General features: G+C 38.2%; 1 protein-coding gene across 3 annotated transcripts in view; it reads left to right on the top strand.

The window, feature by feature from the left end:
* The window catches only part of PPARGC1B (PPARG coactivator 1 beta), a 144,003-nt gene extending 127,285 nt beyond the window's left edge, over positions 1–16,718 (top strand). The window contains exons 8-12 of one of the 3 annotated variants that reach the window (XM_077472699.1): positions 2,000–2,702; positions 6,105–6,174; positions 14,047–14,165; positions 14,647–14,801; positions 16,316–16,718. In XM_077472699.1, coding sequence (XP_077328825.1) covers positions 2,000–2,702; positions 6,105–6,174; positions 14,047–14,165; positions 14,647–14,801; positions 16,316–16,389 — 1,121 coding nt within the window. In that variant the 3' untranslated portion in view covers positions 16,390–16,718. Of the gene's footprint in view, positions 1–1,999; positions 2,703–3,779; positions 3,931–6,101; positions 6,175–14,046; positions 14,166–14,646; positions 14,802–16,315 lie in introns of those variants that run through there. The other 2 variants (XM_077472698.1, XR_013270888.1) reach the window with 2 other exon arrangements.
* The last annotated feature ends 3,212 nt before the right edge of the window (positions 16,719–19,930 follow it).

The raw sequence follows: 19,930 nt of genomic DNA, 5'->3' as shown, positions 1-19,930 counted from the left end.
TTGAGCGGACTGTCCGCTGAAACTGTTTGATGGACAAAGTTGAGCGAACAGTCCCCGCGTGTGTACACGGCCTGAGCTTCACATGCACAACTTTCTCGAGAAAATTGTGAACAGGCAGGTAAGCTTGTTTTATTGTGGGAGAGACATGGCATGTCTCTCCTGTAATAAAGTTCTGCCTGCTCGCATATTTTTATTTTTCCACTTTTGTTCGGATATAAAATACATTTTTTTGTTCAAAGATCTTTAAATGTCTGCTTGACAAATGTGCTGGCACAAATTAAATTGATGAACTAAGCTAAAAGTTGATCTGCCCTGTCTTGCCTGCTCCTTCTTATGGGACATGTAAACTACCCTGCAAGTTCAATCATTAAAGGATAAGTTCATCTTTTGGGAAAAAAAATAATAAATGCACATATTTTTGCAGTAAAAAAGTCTGCATTTCTTGTTTTTTCTCTAAGGAGCCTGGGCCTGGAAGGCAATTCATCCATGATCAGAGCTGCTATGCCAGACTCTTCAGCCCGTACCTGCATACGGGCTGGCTGCTTACAAGCTGCAAGGCTTGTGAATGAACTACAAGGCCGCTCATCACCAAGTACACAGTCCATTCAGAACTACAAGCCATCAAACTCAAAGGCTTATGGTACTTGGAGTTCAAGTCAGTCACAGGAAACTATAATTGAATGGTGTGGCTATGTGAGCAGAACCCGGCACAGCCACGTTTTTCCAAATAGCGACAGGGTGCCGGGAGAAGATCTGCTTGCTGTCACTGGGAGGGGAGGGGGAGAGGCTACAGCTGCTGGAACATGTTACATGTTCCACCCTAAATACATGTTCCAAAAGGTGAACTTCTCCTTTAAGGATTAGCAATAGAAAATCATGGATTCAGCCAGCTCTCAAATTTTGTTCAGAAAGTCGAGATTTGCTTATTGATGCAGAGAGCTTGTGAAGCAAATGAGAAATACAGATGCCTACATTTTAGCTAAAGTAGGGTTCAATCCCGAAGGTCATTACATTTTCTGAAACAGTGTATCGTAAACAATTGTTTTGTGTAAATACCTAGTTTCTCCTATTTTTTTTTTTTTTTTTTTTTTTTTTTTATAATTTTTGCATCTCAGTGCTGCTGACCCCTTGCAGCAACCTCCTGTCTACATTAATACATTTCATTAATGCCTCCATAGCATTAGTTAGAGAGGGTTTCTTGGAGCTGATAACCGTAGACTGCCCACATCAAATGCTATCAAACAGCCACGTATAGTCTCCAGTTCCAGGGTACTATTTTTTTATAAAAGCTGTATATTAAAATGTGCAAAATCACCTTTGAAATTACAGTAAAATGTTAAAGCATATAAGATTTTATATTGATTGGGCTTGCATATCATGTAGATCTATGAACAGACTATGTAGTCATGGACTTTGTGTGGACATATAGAAGAGAAACTGAGTACTAAAAAAACAACTTTAACGTTAAAAATCTATTACACAACATTAAAAATTACTCTCCAGGTAGAGGTTCACAACATGCAAAGATTCCAATTACAGTTCATGTGGACTTGATATTTTTCGGAACTCCTTCAGGAGTACATGTTACAGAATCAGTACACTGGAACCCACTCCTAATCTTTAATAGAGTAATATCAGCCAGTAGGGTAGAATCAAACTCCTACCAAGCCACAGCATCTTGGGTGAGAAATTTTCAGTAAACAGCCAATGGTCTTGTACTCCTAATCTTACAATAGGAGGACCAACTTCCCAATGGGGAACCATCCAGACCCAGTGTGAGTAATGCACTATAAAGACAGCATGGTAATCGAAGTAGTCAAGGCACATATATTCCAAAGAGGGGGTCTTAATCTTAGACGCAAACTCAGTTCATATCAATCCAGCCTGTCTTTTGATTTATATACATGTTTATTTCCCATGTAATTATATAGATGAATACACTCACAGAAAGCCATGCTATGCATTTCATAACTAGTGTTTTTTTATCTTCCTATTGAAGGTCTGACGCCCCCAACTACTCCCCCATACAAGCCTGCAGAAGAAGATCTGTACAAACCTGAGATCAGTCAGGACATTGTAAATAATGATCCCTTGATTACCTCGTCTGTAAAAATGGGAGTGACTGAAAAAAATCTTCCTCCAAATAGGAGACTGTCAAAGAAACAGCCCGAGAGGACTGAATTGTTTGCACACTTAAGTAGAACCTCATCCATCCCTGATAACCCCCCACCACAAGGAAATAAGAGGCCATTTTCCCGGTCATTTGGAGACCATGATTATTGCCAGGTGAAGAAGCCAGAGCCAGCTTTCCAGAGAAAAGTGATTAAATCTGTGGACCTGCCATACTACGGTGACAGGAAGCAAAAAGTGCCTCCAGTACTGGAGAGGAAAATGTTCTCTAATAAAGAGGACAACAAACTGCTGAAGGACCATGAAATTCGAGCAAGTCTCACCAAGCACTTTGGTTCTCCAGATACCACTCTTAAAGAAGAGGATAATGTAACGTGTACCAGCCCTGAGTATGATTCAGCCTTTGAGGACAGTGAGAGTGAGTGCAATTCTCCAGAGGATGATGTCTTCCTTTCTCCTCTTCGAAAAAAGTCATATTGTCATAGGAGCCCTCCATCCAAGCTGCAGAGCTATCCTCGAAGTCATGCTACTGCTCAAATTGTCCGCACACCCGATAACGGGAGGTCACACAGGTGTGATAATCACAAATTTAAAGCTCTATTTATCTTGTGAAAAATGGTCATGTACAAATGTTTCCTTATGTTAAAAAATTCTAGTATTATGCAATATAGAAATGGGTTTGGGAACTAATTAAATTTTTCCTTGTTGGATGTACTATTTACAAGAAAATGCTTGTCTGGATTTGGGCCTGTAGCTGTAAAGTAGTTGTTAACCTCTTATGCCCCGCACACACGATCGGAAATTCTGCCAGCAAAAGTCCAATGTGAGCTTTTGGTCGGAAATTCTGACCGTGTGTATGCTCCATCGTACTTTTGCTGGCGGAATTTCCTCCAGCAAAAGATCGAGAGCAGGTTCTCTATTCAGACGAAAAAGTTCCGATCGTATATTCCAATCGTCGGTAGAAATTCCAATGCACAAAATTCCTACACATGCTCGGAAACAATTCGACGCATGCTAGGAAGCATTGAACTTCATTTTCTCGGCTCGTCAGTGTTGTACGTCACCGTGTTCTTGACGGTCGAAAGTTCAAACTTTTGTGTGACCGTGTGTATGCAAGCCAAGCTTGAGCGGAATTCAATCGGAAAAACCATCCAAGATTTTTCCAACAGAAATTCCGCTTGTGTGTACGGGGCATTACTGAGCACCTCGCGCATATATCTGTGACTGCAAACTCGGTGGGAGCGAGACAGATGGGCTCCCGATCACGTGACCACTGTGACAGCCAGTCGAAGTGATCACATGATCATAAAATCCGTCCCGACTCTGCTGGGAGGAGTTTGGGAAGGATTTACGGAGAACAATGTAGTAGCATCTGAAGTCACAGCCACCCATCATATTATAAAACCTACCTTGAAATTTTAATTGAGATTGGAGAATCAAGTAGACACAGGAAGGTATACAACAGCGTCCAGGCTATGAACATTCAAATATTTACATATTCCTAAAACAGTGAACAAGCATTAAGACAAGTCCTTACTGATCTCTGAAGCTGCACCCACACTGGAGCATTTCATCTTTAAATTCACTGAAGCATCATTAAAATTGTTTTCTATGCCAGCTTGGCTTACTCTGCTCCCCTTTCCCATCAGTGACTGCACAGCTTTCAAGCCTACTAATTTCTAATGTAAACACAGAGCAGAAGCTTTGAGATCGGGGGCAAGGGAAGCTGAGCGATAACAAATTCAGTGCTTTTGCTGTGAACGTTTAAGACTAATTATGCCACTGTCTGCGGATACATAGGTAAGTAAGAGCTTCTTTATTAAAGCTCATTTACTGCTTGTTAAGAATATGTTAATACTTGAATGTCCATTTCCTGGCTACAGGTTTACTTTTAATAAAGCTATACATCTAGTGAGCTGTCTGTGAACTATCTGATTTGGGCCCAGCTGCAGTGTTTGCTGGAAAACATTGGTAGCTTACTGAATATTTTCGTCTGTCACTCAGAATTGCTGCTTAAAGCAGAGTTCCAGCCTTTTTTTTTTTTTTTTTTGTCACCCGTTCTGCTGCTAGGAATTAAATACTGTAAAACGTGATTAATAAAATTGCATTTCAATTATGTTTTTTTTAATTGACTTGCGTTTTTATTTTGTGAATTCCTGAGCGCTTCCATCTTCACAGTGGACTTGTGAAGCCCACTGGGACTCTCAAAGCAGAACAATATATATTCCCACTAGGACTCTGTTCCCGGGATAAGGTGCTGCTAGATACCCAGCATGCACCTCCCAATTTCGTGTATTCTACACAGGGCGTAGAACAGGAATATTATCTGCGGCGATGCCCACTGACTCCTGGGAAGGATGACGTGCATCTCCCAGTATTATTTTCACTTGCAATGAGGTATAATTAAGGATATGATGTACATCACCATGGCCCAGGAGTGGCAGATCTCAAGGGACACCCTAGCAAAAAGCCACAAACCGTAAGACAAAACTTTTTTATGCCAAATGTTATACTTGTAGCAAGGGACTGATTTCATAAAATAAAGATTAAAATATGGGTGCAACTCCGCCTTAAGTATATAAACAATAAACAGTGTGTGGCAAATTTTAATATAAAGTGCAACTTTACCAAAGAAGGCATCATCCCTATAATCATAAAAAAAAAAAAAAAAAACCTTTGTTCCATGGGACTTTACATATAACTTCTATTGTACTAAGACAAAAGTTAAAATGTACAATTTTTGAGCAACAAAGTACATTAAAAGCATAATTAAATGCAATTAAAAATAATCCATACTGTGAAAGGTTAAAGTTACACCATCAACCTAACATATCCCAGTTGAGATGCTTGTATGGTCGATGTGGTAGGGTCAACACGTTTCACAGGAATACTCGCTTTGTTATTACCTCATAGACCTCACTTTGTATCCACATGGAATCATCACATAAAATTGGAACTGAAAATGAGACAAAGTATCACATGGAAAATCATCAATAAGTCAAAGAAAGAAACATGCATACATCATAAGCCAAAGGTCTATCCCCGTTTTTGTGAAGATTGACTTTTGGCTTATGATGTATGTATACCTTTGACTTATTGATGATTATTCATTTGATACTTTGTCTCATTTTTAGTTTTATGTGATGATTACATGTGGATACAAGTGAGGTCTATGAGGTCCTGAGGAAGCGGGCATTTGTGAAACGTATCGACCATACATCTTCTCAACTGGGATATGTTGGGTTGATGGTGTAACTTTAACCTCTCATGTTATGGATTATTTTCAGTTGCAATTATGCTTTTAATGTGGTTTTGTTGCAATATAAATTTTGTATATTTTAATTTCTGTGTTTGTACTATTGGAGGCATATGTAAAGTCCCGTAGAACAAAGTTTTATTTTTATTTTTTTATTTTAAATGAACTATATATGTGTGTGTGTGTGTGTGTGTGTGTGTGTGTGTGTGTGTGTGTGTACAGTTGCATCTTCCAGAATTCTGTTCAGCCATTCTTGCGATACACACATCACTGACCTACTGTTATTCAGAGGAGGAACCAATATTCAAAGCCTTTTGTTTCCCCCGCTTCCAGGGTCAGCTTCATGTCTGCTTCCCATGAATACTAAGTCTGAGTAGATGGTGGGTTTTTATGTCTGATTTTTTTCCACTAATATGTGGTCAGACCATTTTTTTTCAAAGTGAACAAAGCTTATATTAGCATTGAAACAGTGCCATATACTCCTGCCAGCCATACGTTAGTGTCGTCTGGTCATTAGGCTGGATGCCATGTATCCAGTTAGGGACTATAAGATGGGTTTTCTGTAATAATTGTGTTAAATTATTCATGTTCTTTGACATATACTCTATGTATATTGTGCCCCATGGCTTCTAAGATTGCTTACAGTAGGGCTTATAAAAGCTTAATATGTGCATACTCCATCTTTTATTCACATGCAGCCTTTGTATTTTTCTAGCAGGCGTGAGATCAGTGAGCAGAGACAGACTGGACACTGGAACCAAAGGCAAATCCACAGGAAGAAAGAGCAGGTAATTGGGAGTTTTTAAGCATCATATAAATTAGCTCATTATGATGACTGACATTGCCAAAGAAATATTTGCACACATTTATCATCTATTTTTAAGACTCTGTATGTGCATATATTAAATGAGATTGAGGTTGATGATAAATTATTAAAGCTTTAGGACATCTACAGTGCCTTGAAAAAGTAATACCCCTTGAAATTTTCCACATTTTCTCATGTTGCAACCAAATATGTAAATTTATTTTATTGCCATTTTATGTGATAGACCAACACAAAGTGGCACATAATTGTGTAGTGGAAGGAAAATGTTAGATGGTTTTCAATTTTTTTTTACAAATATATGAAAAGTGTGGTGTGCATTTGTATTCAGCCCCCTTTACTTTGATACCCCTAACTAAAATCTAGTGGAACCAATTGCCTTCAGAAGTCCCCTGATTAGTAAATAAAGTCCACCTGTGTGTAATTTAATCTCAGTATAAATACAGCTGATCTGTGAAGCCTTTCAGGTTTGTTAGAAAACCTTAGTGAACAGACCGCATCATGAAGGCCAGACAGGTCAGGTATAAAGTTGTGGAGAAGTTTAAAGCAGGGTTATGCTTTAATAATATATCTCAAGCTTTGAAAATATTACTGAGCATTGTTTAATCCATCATTTGAAAATGGAAAGCATATGGCACAACTGCAAACCTACCAAGACATGGCCCATGGTAACTCTAGTGGAGGCCCATGGTAACTCTAGTGGAGGCCCATGGTAACTCTAGTGGAGGCCCATGGTAACTCTAGTGGAGCTGCAGAGATCAACAGCTCAGGTGGGAGAATCTGTGCACAGGACAAATAGTCTTGCACTTCACAAATCCGATCTTTATGGAAGAGTGGCAAGAAGAAAGCCATTGTTGAAAGAAAGCCATAAGAAGTCCTGGTTGCAGTTTGCAAGAAGCTATGTGGGGACACAGCAAACGTGCAAGAAGGTGCTCTGGTCACATAAGACCAGAATTGAACATTTTGGCCTAAAATAAAAACGCTATGTGTGCCGGAAAATAAACGCTGCACATTACCCTGAACACACCATCTCCACTGTGAAACATGAGGGTAGCAACATCATGTTATGGGGATGTTTTTCTTCAGCAGGGACAGCGAAGCTGGTCAGAGTTGATGTGATGTTGGATGGAACCAAAAACCTGTTAGAGTTTGCAAAAGAATTGAGACTGGGGCAGAGGTTCACCTTCCAGCAGGACAATGACCCTAAAAAACATACAGCCAGAGCTACAATGGAATTTTTTTAGATCAAAGCATATTTATGTGTTAGAATGGCCCAGTCAAGGTCCAGACCTAAATCTAATTGTGAAATTGTGGCAAGACTTGAAAATTGCACAGACGCTCTCCATCCAATATGACAGAGTTTGAGCTATTTTGTAAAGAATAGGCAAAAATTTTACTCTCTAGATGTGCAAAGCTGGTAGAGACATCCCCAAAAAACACTTGAAGCTGTAATTGCAGCGAAAGGTGGTTCTACAAAGTATTGACTCAGGGGGGAGGGGGGGGGGGGGTGCTGAATACAAATGCACGCCACACTTTTCAAATATTTATTTGTAAAAAAATGTTGAAAACCATTTATCATTTCCCACTTCACAATTATGTGCCACTTTGTGTTGGTCTATCTCACATAAAATCTCAATAAAATACATTTAAGTGTAGCATGAGAAAATATGGAACATTTCAAGGGGTATGAATACTTTTTCAAGGCACTGTATAGGTGTGTGCACAAATCTGCAACAGCTTTCAGTGCTCCCTCTTTGCCTGCATGCTGTAAAGGTCTAGCACTTTATAGAGGTGATGGAGCTTGTCCGCCGCTTCCCACACATTCCTTTTGGACAGCGAGGCAAGTAATGGGCCAGTCTGTCTGACTTGGAAAAAGCTTGAGCATATTGGGTGTTGAAACATCCTTGTTCCAGGTCAGTGATTTCCAAGTAGAAAAGCAAGGCGTACAATTGCAGCATCAACTATTAAAAAAAAAAAAAAGACAGCAATAGCAGCTTTAATGTTTCCATCCTAACAGATTTGCTCTAAAGCAGATAAAATGACAGTCAATGCACCACTGTAAAAAAAAATAAAGTACTGTAAATAAATCACAGACGACATGGAAAATAGGATAGGGCTTCTGGTCCTATTTTATATAGGTGGAGGTACACTGAATAAATGGTAGATTTGAGCCAAAGCTGCAGTCAATGAACCTGAATGCGATAGCAGGGGTTTCAGCATTTTATTTCGAGTGCCTTGAGTAAATCAAAGGTCATGGATTAACTCCCAGGCTACATAAGCTTTTACTCTGAAAAAGTAATGTTCTCTGGGTCAGGCCGTAATGAAGGCACTAGGAAAACAATCTGTATGAGAAGAGGAATGCTCTGTGGGTCAATGAACCTTCTTGTGTCTTATGATGCAGGTGCATTATACGGCAGGTCACTGAGCAGCATAGAGAAGTAAAAAAAAGGCACTGTAGTCAGAGGGTGAATCTGCAGAGACAAATTTCCAGGCTTCACATGAATTATAAGAGCATAACATGGCTTTGCTTGGCAGTGTACTATATATATATATATGTATATATATATATATATATATATATATATATATACATTTTATTTCTATGTACACTAGCAGACATCTGTTTTGTTTAGGGTTGCACCAATACCACATTTTTAAGACCCTGTTGGGGGGGCAGCACTTTGGTGAGATATCAGGGCTCTAAATACCCCTGACATCTCCCCTTTGAGACGTGGAATGAGACAGAAAAAGGGGACTAAGGACACAGATTCCCCAGTCCCTTTCTCTGCAGCCTCCGTTGCACTGAAGAAGAATGGTCAGACAGTGGCTCCTGTTTATTCATTAACTGAAGCATTGTAACATGACATAGTTTTACGATGGACAGAGTCAGTGATCACTGACTGTGCATTTGGAAAAAAGGAAGGAGCCAATAAATGACAGATTTACCGACTCCTCCATTGGCTTTCCATCCTAACAGATCTGGGGCGGGGGAGACATGGAGGGGGAGCGAAGGAGGACACGGAGGAGCACATGGCAGGGACCTTAGGAGCATGGAGGAGGACACCGGGGACAGTCAGCAACGATTGGTGGGGGGGGGGGGGGGGCGTTGCGAGCACCGATCTCCCTGTATAGATTTCAATAAAGCAGCTAAAAGCCGCAGGAGGGAGAGCAGAAGACATGTGTCAGCTGCTTTATTTAAATCTATATATGGAGATCGGTGCTTGTAATGGCCTCCACCGCTCCACTTATTCCCTGACTGCCCAGGTATCGGATTAGGCATTGGAGCATTTGTATGAGTATGCTCGGTATTGGCACCGATACTAGTATCGGCATCGATGCAACCCTAGTTTTGTTATATTGGTTTAACATGTTAAAACGTTTCTTTGCCTAAATTTAATGATTTTAATTTGTTTTATGGGGTTTTATTGGAATTTTTTTCACCAGGTAGGTAGAAAACACATAATTGGGGGGGTAGTTCTGAGGAGAGAGGTTCCATTCCCCACAGACCCTTTTGAAACTCGCTCCATTATAGGAATCCTTAAACTGAAGAGATTTTTAAAGTAGAACTGGCATTTTTATTCTGTCTGTCACATTCATCCCTATTGGAAGATATCCATAAAATGTTGATTTTTACCATTACCTAATGCCCCAGTGAGTCACCAGGACAAATAGAGAGGGTGAATCTCCCCAATGTTGACACACAGAGCAATAAAAAAAAAAGAGGTTATAACTATTCATCTTCGAATTCAAAATATAGAGAAAAGGCTTTAGGTAGAGTTCTACGTTTTTAATTCACTGTTAGACCTGCGCGATTTTGGCCAAAATGAGAATCACAATTTTTTTTTTGCTTAGGATAAAAAGATCACAATTCTCACAGTTCTTGCGGCGTAAAATCTTTCATGTTATCCAAAAAAAAATAAAAAAAAATGGACCAACTTTACTGGTTGGTTTTTTTAAATTCATTAAAGTGTAATTTTTTTTCCCCAAAAAATTGCATTTGAACGACTGCCGCGCAGATACAGTGTGACATAAAATGTTGCAACAACCACCATTTTATTCTCTAGGGTCTCTACTAGAAAACCAAAAAAAAATGTAATATATATATATGTATATATATATATATATATATATATATATATATATATATATATATATATATATATATATATATATATATATATATATATATATATATATATATATATTAGTGTTTGGGGATTCCAAGTAATTTTCTAGCAAAGAAAAAATGATTTTTAATTGAAAATGTCAGAAAAAGGTTTAGTGCTTAAGTGGTTAAACTTCCCTCATTTCCACACCAGAGTGTATTCCTTTAATCTAAAGTGCAAATTGTTACAATGTTTATACTTAAGTTCAACTGCTAAAGAATATGGTAGTTCTTGGCAGACTGCCCAGTTTTTTTTCCTTTCTTTTGACTGGCTTTAGCAGAGCAGAGAAAATTCTTGCATAGAAAGAATCGGGAAATACTTTTTTTCAAGATTGCAACGGGAAAAAAAAAACACGATAACGATTCTTAGTCGTGCAGCTCTATTCACTGTGTATGTAGACTTGCTTCATTTGGCTAATGGAAAGGCAGTTGTATTATTGTGCAAAGGTTAGGAAAGCAGGCTTGTCATAAAGCAACTAATCAGGAAGTATGTTTTTTAGACATGTAAGTTTTTGACAAGGTCTGAAAGATCACAGAATTGAATGTGTTTAGAGGCAAAATAATTGTACAAAATAATTGTACAGTGATGCTGTTTATGAATTTTTATGATCGCATTTGCAACCATGGCTGTTCAGAATTAAAGGTAGACTCCAAAGAGATAGAAAAGACACTAAACACTTCTATATTCATCAATGCACCCTAAATATATTTTCTTTAAATGTTAGCAATGTAGGTATCTGAATTCAACTTGGTTTTCAGCCTCTTGCAGTCCCTTTGCAGCAAAGCTCAGACTGGGGAAGGGAGAAACTAGAAAGAGACATTTTTTCTGCAATGCAAGGATCAGGCTGATAGGAGCAGAGCAGAATTATGTCCGTACACACTATCTGAAAATCGGGTGAAAAATATGGCTTTCCACACGATCGTACGATAATCGGATCGTTAGTCCAGAGCTTTTGGGCGATATTTGGATCGTGTCTGAGCCATTGCAGACAGCTGAGATCATCACTCTGCTGCTTTTCCTTTTACTGTCCAGTCACAGGTTAGGGGGTTGTAGTAGAGATGTCGTTTTTCTTCCCTCATTATAACAGAAATGTAAAAACTAGATTACTGGGTCCTAGTAATTTAATTACAAAATAAACCAGTTGATAGTTTTATGTAAAGAAGGATGTGCAATATTTTTTATTGGATATTTGGACATTTTATATAATCTGAATTTTAATGATTGAATATTTAGTTCCTTTTCCAATGGATTAAGCTCAGTCTTAGTCAAGTGCAAATATCTCTAAGTTGCAGAACTTGAGGTTAATCAGCCGCGAAGGTAGAAAACAAGCAGTGCGAGCCAAGAGCACACTGTAGATGAGATTTAAATGGACCACAATGTCCTTCAAAATTACACTGCTACAAGCCAAATCTATTGAAAATTCAATAAAGTTGGAGCTGTATAACACCACTATGTTCATAACACATCTTTCATAATTCAGAAGACTTAAATAGAATGTTTTAGTCTTTATTCTTCTTAGGCAATCACAATATGATGTGTGATCGTTTGTGAGTTCAAAATTCTACCATTGATTTTTATGATGTTACCACTTGTAAATGATCATAGCAAAGAAATAAGATTTAATTAGGAAAAATAAAGAACAATGTATTAAGTGGTGAGGCAGTAGCTGTTGTGTTTGGAATATCAAAGATCTAAAACAGTGTTGTAAAAATAGTGGGATTACATCAGGCGATGATGAGTTGGCACAAAAAGAACCAAAAAGCCCTCCACTAAATCGGTGGGATTCACAGCAATTATTTGCCTGTCTCATTTCATCACAAGTCCCATAATTATTTCTCATTTTAGGAGAGTGGGCAAATCAAAGAACCAAAAAGCCCTCCAGCCCTTAAGGGGAGGGAGCAGAAGCTGCCACTAGACTAAGCTTTGGGAAGTTGCACTTCGCAAGTGGTGTTACCCCAGTGCTAAGTAAATGAGGTGAAGCTCTATCAACTTCCATCATGTACAATCAAAATCATTCAGTTATGTCTGGTAGTTGTATAAACACTAATTAAATACACTATTTCTAAAACCTTGTTGGCAAATTCTTTTCACAAACACATTTAATAAATCAGACCAGAGGCTTTGTACAAAGTGAAGTAACCCATGGGCCCTGGATTTTGATTAGCTTGAAACTGTAATTTCGATGATCTGGTTCACTCCACTTTGACACAAGGTCATATCACGTTGTATTGATTTAACCCCTTGTCGCCCACCCACTGTGTAATGACGGAGGGGCGTTGCAGTGGCTGCGACACGGCGCGACCCTGATCTCTGTAAGGACCTGATGACACAACACTTTAACCATGTGATTACAGCTGGTCACATGTAAATGGAAAAGTGCTGTTTATCGGCTCTCCTCGCCTCACACTGACAGCGTGTGGCAAGAGGGGTGGTCAGAGGCAGAGGACACCAGAACAGGTAATCGGGTCACTGATCATCAGTGCCCTGATTACAGTAAAGCCCCAGCAGTGCCCATCAGTGCCGCATATTGATGCCACCTAATCAGTGCTACCTCATCAGTGCCCATAAATGCACAGATCAGTGAAAAATTGCTTATTTACAAAATTTACTGACAAACTAAAACTTTTTTTTCATTTTCTTTTTTTTTTTCTTTGTAAAAAATCAAAAACCCTGCAGTGATTAAATACCACCAAAAGAAAGCTCTATTTGTGTGAATAAAATGATACAAATTAAATTTGGCTACAGTGTTGCATGACTGCTCAATTCAAAAGTGTGAGAGCGCTGAAAGTTGGACATTGGCCTGGGCAGGAAAGGGGTGAAAGTGCCCAACATGCAAGAAAAGCAGATTTCTCCCTGTTTCTTAATATGACATTAAAGTAATGCTAAACACACACTATTTAATTTACATTATCCCTTCTCTTTCTGTATGTGGATGATGGAACTGTAATTATTTTGTTAAAAAAAAAAAATCTAATTCGCTTTTTTCCTAATCAATATACAGCTGTCACATGGCCCAGCTCTTTCCCAGGCTGTCTGCAGGGAAAACAAAGCAAGATGAACATCTAGTCCTCTGCTGCTGGTCACTTGTTAAAAAAAATATATATAATCTCAATGAAGGGTTTTTAAATTGTAGTACATATATTTTTTTTAACCCAAATCTTTATTTTTTAGGCAGATTACTGCCTAAAAAATAAGCGGGAGGTGAAGCCGCCATCAATCTACATGTAATATCCCACCCCCATTGTGTTTAGCTGGTTAGTGAGAATGGAGGAGGGAGGGAGTGGGCTGTTATTTACTACTTTGTATACGCCCACGTGTGTGACTCTATAGTCATATGGGCTGCTTAAATGCGATAGGGAGGAAATGCTCAGCATAGAAACTCACTGAAAACTGAACATGTGCAGAGCTGCCAACACTGCTCTGCAAAATCCCTAGCTGAATTGGAGACTTGGACAGAAGGGGGAGAGAGAGAGAGAGAGAGAGCAGTAGTATCAACCAGGTTTTTGCAGAATGCAGAAAATGAATCTCATAGTGGTTGAGTGAGTGTGAACATATGTAATATACCATTTATTCATAGTTTTTTTACGATGTGGGTTTAATGACACCTTAAGAAGAAAAATCTTTTCTGTAAACCTTGCCATATAGTGCCAAGTCCTGTGTTGTCTTTGCAGGATGACGGATGGGTCATTGTTATCAGAAACCTCTCAAACAGCATTAATGCTCATGAGCTGAAGAAAAGGTTTGAAGTGTTTGGCGAGATCCTTGAATGTCAGGTCTTCAACAAAAGCAGGTAACTAACCATCTTTTTCCCACTTTCATTTGATAGAACTGGGAATGCATAAAATCCAAATTGCACATTGACACTAGAACGCTGCTGAAACTGGGGGAATTGGGGCAATGGTTACAAGGTATTGTACAAGTTAGAAACAGATGCCTACTTCTTAACTTTATGTCCCTGGGTAACTATAGAGTGGAGATTTAGGAAATGACAGTGTAAGTTTTTAGTGACTAGCAATCGTGTGCCCTACTTATCATTTGCATGTAAAAAATAAAAACATGTATGTCAACTATACAGTATGTTTGCCTGGAGTTTCACTTTAAATCTAGATCACTATTTCCCCCTTCATAAACTCATAGGACTTGGAATTTCTTTATCCATTGGCAAACTGTAATTTTAAAAAGTACTGTACACAATTTTCTTTGGTCCAAAAGTATAATTGCACATTTTATGAAGCCATCCTTATGGAAATAAGTTACTGTTTCCCTTTCAGAGGAGAGAAGTATGGATTCATCACTTACCGGCGGTCAGAACATGCTGCAATGTCACTAAAGAAGGGCCCAGCTCTTAGAAAAAAGAATGAACCATCCTTTCGCATGAGCTACGGAGGTTCTAGGAATGTTTTTTGGACCAAATATCGGCATCTAGGTAAGAATCATGACCAGACATTGTTTAATGGTTCATCTATGCCTCTATTGTGTGTGTGTGTGTGTGTGTGTGTGTGTGTGTGTGTGTGTATTTTTTCAACGGCTTTTGTCAGAGGGACATCGGTCTCTCACACAGAAAGCTGCGGCTGCATTTTCTGTGCCCACCAGTGCCACCTATCAGTGTTGCCAATCAATGTCCATCAGTGCCACCGATCAGTGCTGCCTCATCAGTGATTATCGGTGCCCATCAGTGCAGCCTCATCAGGGCACAGCAATGAAGGAGAAAAATTACCTGTTTTAAACATTTTGTAACTATGAAACTTTTTTTTTTTCTAAATTTTTTGTCTTTTGTTTTATTTAGCAAACAATAAAAAACCCAGCAGCAATTAAATACCACCAAAAGAAAGCTCTATCTGTGTGAAAAAAATGATAAAAATTGAATTTGGGTACATTGTTGCATGGCCGCGCAATTGTCATTCAAAGAGTGACAGCGCTGAAAGTTGAAAATTGGCCTGGGTGGGAAGGGGTTCAAGTGCCCAGTATGCAAGTAGTTAAACTGAGCAAAAAGGCTTGCTTGGCTTCGTAGTAAAAAAGTCTGAGTGCTTAACTGGCCTGTAGTCCAAACCGTTCACAAATTTAAAATATTTGGAGCATCTTGAAATGAAGAATACGACAAAAGACCCAGGACTGTTGAGCAGTTAGAGTTCTATATCAGGCAAAAATCCTAAACATTCCTCTCCCAAAACTCCAGCAACTGTTCTCAGTTCCCAGACGTTTACAGAGTCAGAGGGGATGCTACACTGTGGTAAACATAGCTCTGTCCCAACTTTTGTGAGACATATTGCTGCCATCAATTTTCAAAATGACCTTATTTAATTTTCTTAAAATGGTACATTTTCTCAGTTTAAACTTTTGATATTTCTATTTTCTATTGTGACTAAAACATGGGTTTATGTCTTAAATTCGCAAATCCTTGCGTTTTCTCTTTTTCTGTATATTCTGCACATCGTCCCAAGTTTGGGGGTTGTGTATGTATTAATGTCTTGGTACTGTTCCTGATAACAACTAGAAGTAGTCAGAGATATGTAGTAGCTGGTGACCTAACCCATAGAGCCTTGGCCATAACTGCACTGCATTGTTAGTTGTGCCATTTTTTTGATAAAGCGTTTGCTTTTTTTGCATGATGTTGTAAATCGGCCTTTCTCAAGTTGGGTTCTGCCTTTCTGCCTGTGTTCGTCACCGGTCCCCGAGGATTGCGGGTGGTGCTTGTTCGTTTTTTTTTTTTTTTTTTTTTTATTGGACCAGCATTGGTTTCGCCCTGATAATCAGCATTGACTTTGATTTTGCAGAAGGCAGTGGTCATGCACAGCATGGGGTCATCTAGAGACTCTCAGGGATTAAGAGAAGTGGCCTCTGGACAACCAGTCACGTGCTACCCGGAGGGGGGGTCTAATGGGTTGCATTATACTTAATTTGTTGTTGATTTACACTGATTGATTGTCATTCCATCATTAGATTCAAATGTAGAAGAGCCCTCATCAATGAGGAAGAAGTATGAGCCCATGGATTTTGACAACTTGCATCGATGACAGCCTTATAATGGAGGAGTACCTCAATACCTCAGACAAGGCACTTCCAAGATGTTTACGTTTTTTGAAACAAAAAAAAAATGAATAGAGAAACAAAAGACTTGATCCTTTAAATTGATGTTTACATTGAACAAAGCTGCTTCTGTATGTGATTTTATCCCATGGTGTTGCTGTCTCACTGCCACATTTTAGAATCGTTGCTTTTCCAGGTATGTCTGTAAACCTCCTGTCCTCCCCCTTTCCCCTCGTGGTTGCAGCTATGTTCTCCATAACATTTTGTCTGTAGTGCGTAAAAACAAAACCCAAATACAAAACATGTCTTTTGTGAATAGTCTGAATTACAAAACTAATTTTAATTGGGGGCGGGGGTGTATATTCTTAAAAAAAAATAATAATGATGTATTTATGGTTCATATGTACTGTATTTCAGATTGTTGTTTGCTTCATCTTGAACTATGCACTCTAGTGAGGTGTTTGCAAAAGATCAGAATTAATCCTCAAGTTTTATTATTCATTATCTAACTGCAGGGCATTAAAGGCTGGTCTGGAAGAATGCTTGGTATTGGCAACTATAGGCATCAAAAGAGGTTCATGTTTAAAAAAAAGATATATATATATATATATATATATATATATATATATATATATATATATATATATATATATATATATATATATATATATATATATATATATATATATATATATATATATTTATAGTGGTGTATGTATAAATAGCACATTGTAAGAGTAGAAATTGTGTTTTTCAAGGCCACTGGATCGCACGCACATTGTGGAAATACCGCACTGGTACTTTAACACTTTCCTGCCTTTTTTAAGCCTCTGAAGGAGCTGTATTCATATGTGCTTTAAAAGCAATTTGGAACTTGCACAGTACTTACTTTACAGTTACAGTAATGAATCCATCAGTGTAAATACCACATTCCTTCATTCTTAAAAATAAAATGTTGTTTTGTAAGTACAGTACAAAGATTTGTGCAGTAGGTAACCCATAATTCTGTCTTGTAATGTGAATATTTTTGATATGTACACTTTTTCGTCTCAACATCCAAGAACAGTTTGAAAATGTTTTCTATACATATAATAGCTCATACCCCTTGTCTGCCTAAGCAAAAAAAAAAAGGATCGGTTAACATGCCTACAAATGAAAGTGTGCAAAAAAAAAAAAAAATACGTCAATGCCAATGTCAACCAGTCAGCTTCTCCTATAGATGAGAGAATGAGAGGGATAAACGGATTGATTGGTAGGCACACAGTTTCTTTCAAAAGCTTATTCTTTGGTTCTGATCCAGCAATATGTAATGGGGTGCCCTGTAAGAAATGTTCATGTCCAAAACCTAATTTAGTCAAACAAACTGTATCTGTTATCATTGATAATGTGTTTATTTCCAAAGATTATTAAGGAGATCTGTCTCCTTATCACCTTATTGTATGCAGTGAATTCATGATCTCGCTATGTGACAGCAATACACGCCTGGAATAATGGTCGCCATGTTGTGACAGAGGCATTTAGTCTTATGTTGCCCTCCAGTCTGATTTGGACATCCATTCTTTATCTATGAAAGTAAGCATGGGCTTTGTCCACAAAGGACAAGACATCATTATTGCCCCTCACAAGCAGTACATACATGCCCTTCCTTTGCATCCACCACCTAGCCATTCAGGTAGCAGCAAAAATATAAATATTGGGTTCTTTATGGCATGGAGAAGCATGTGACTTGCTCTTCTCTCTCTTTAGTGCCGGTGCTTGGTGATTTGTCCCAGAATTGCCACAGGGCATGAATAGACATTCCTGTAGTTTGGACTACAGCAACTCTGATACACAGGACTTCCTTTTCTCAATTCTGGTAGCTAAATGGCAAGATGGGGGAGCAGAAGAAAAGCAAACGTGTTGCTGGGGAGGGGGCCATTAAAGTGAACCTGTTGCTTTGCCCTGCCTAGTTAAACCATCAACCATAAATCATTTCTAGCGCAGGTCTCAATCCGATTGTGACTGTGAAGCCACAAACCTCACTTATCAAGACAAATGATAAAAGGCCTTTTATTTCTAAGGGAAATAACTTATCTTTGTGTAAAAGCCATTATGTCCAATAACACCAATGTTGTGAATATTCTTATTTATGTTTTGGGAACAGGGACTGCTGAAGCTGCTTAATATATGTTTACCAGGGTAGTTTAGAATGTAGGATTAAGCCATTTTGTGTAGATTAGGAGACGTAGCCTTACTACTTCAAATAGTTACCGGCTGAAGGACTTCTTCCGGTCTTATTTTTTTATATTTTGCCAAAGTTTCCAGCAGCTCCCACAACCCTGGGTAGGATTAAACATACCTCTTTGGCAAACACCTTATTGTAGATCTGCCTTTCTGTCATAGTATTTCCATAAAATGATGTTTACATGTGATTGCTATAGAGTTTACTGTAGAAAAAAAACAAAACAAAAAGATATATAGCTATATATATATATATAAGTATATAATATATGATGCCCTTAGGGTAAATAGTAATGTCCTGTGTTGTGCTGATAGTTTTGAGAACAATATGAAGTGTTGGTCATCTGACTCAAAGCATACAGTTTACCTAAATCCCATGATGCCTTGGGGTTCAAATTGTATCCAGATCAATGGTCAATATATTTTTGAAACAGTTTCTGTGGCAGACGGGTTTTCTTTGTTTTGTTTTGCCTGCCTACGGCTTTTTTGTCGCCTGCTTGTAAAGGTCATTAGTGCTTCCTTTTGGTGACCAGATTTCCTTTCACATAGAAGACCTGATAGTAGATGCCGTTATGACCAAGTCTTTAAGCTTGGTGTAAATATTCAGTGGATTGAAGAACTGTATTTGTTTCCATGAGGCCTTTAGACTATTGTTTAGCAAGCTTTTTGTCCAGCACTTATGCAATGCTTACATACTTGCACAGGTAGTTACAAAAGCAGGTTCTTCTTGAGTATGTTCATCCGTAAACCACGTTTGATCCTTTTATTTTTTTTGGTGCTAACGCACTTAATACCTATGAATGTATTTCAAGATAGATTGTGGCCTGTATTAAAACTTTAACAGTGGCAATCATGTTTTAGTGTAAACTCCTACTATGGAATCATACGGTATTTTTTTATGATATTATTGAATCTGTAATTTGGTCTTTGGGTTTATCATATTTGTCAGTATAACAATAAGCAGGTTATTGCTGGTTTGGAAGGAGTAAAGTACTACAACAAGAATAATATAATGCATATTAAATATTTTGTTAACATGCTTACTTATGCAAAAGAGAAATGTTATGGATTGTCTTAATTAGACAATCTATAGGATAGAGTAAACAACTATAACTTTATGTAATTATTTAGCCAGTGCCATTAATCATACAATAAGGTCTATGAGAATATAGCAGTTTAAAACGGGACTCCAAAAAATATATTTTTTTTTTAAATCAGATTTGTTCCTCAATAACCACAAATGATATAAATCCACTTTGTGTGCACCAAATGCCTTTGCAAATCCCTATAAGACACTAGCAACGAATT

This window comes from Lithobates pipiens, unplaced genomic scaffold (genome assembly GCF_037356315.1).
Source record: "Lithobates pipiens isolate NorthernLeopardFrog02 unplaced genomic scaffold, aLitPip1_a1.2 Scaffold_8, whole genome shotgun sequence".
NCBI lineage: Eukaryota > Metazoa > Chordata > Amphibia > Anura > Ranidae > Lithobates > Lithobates pipiens.
The sequence above is the reverse complement of the archived record's forward strand: the minus strand, read 5'-3'. Positions and strand labels throughout refer to the sequence as shown.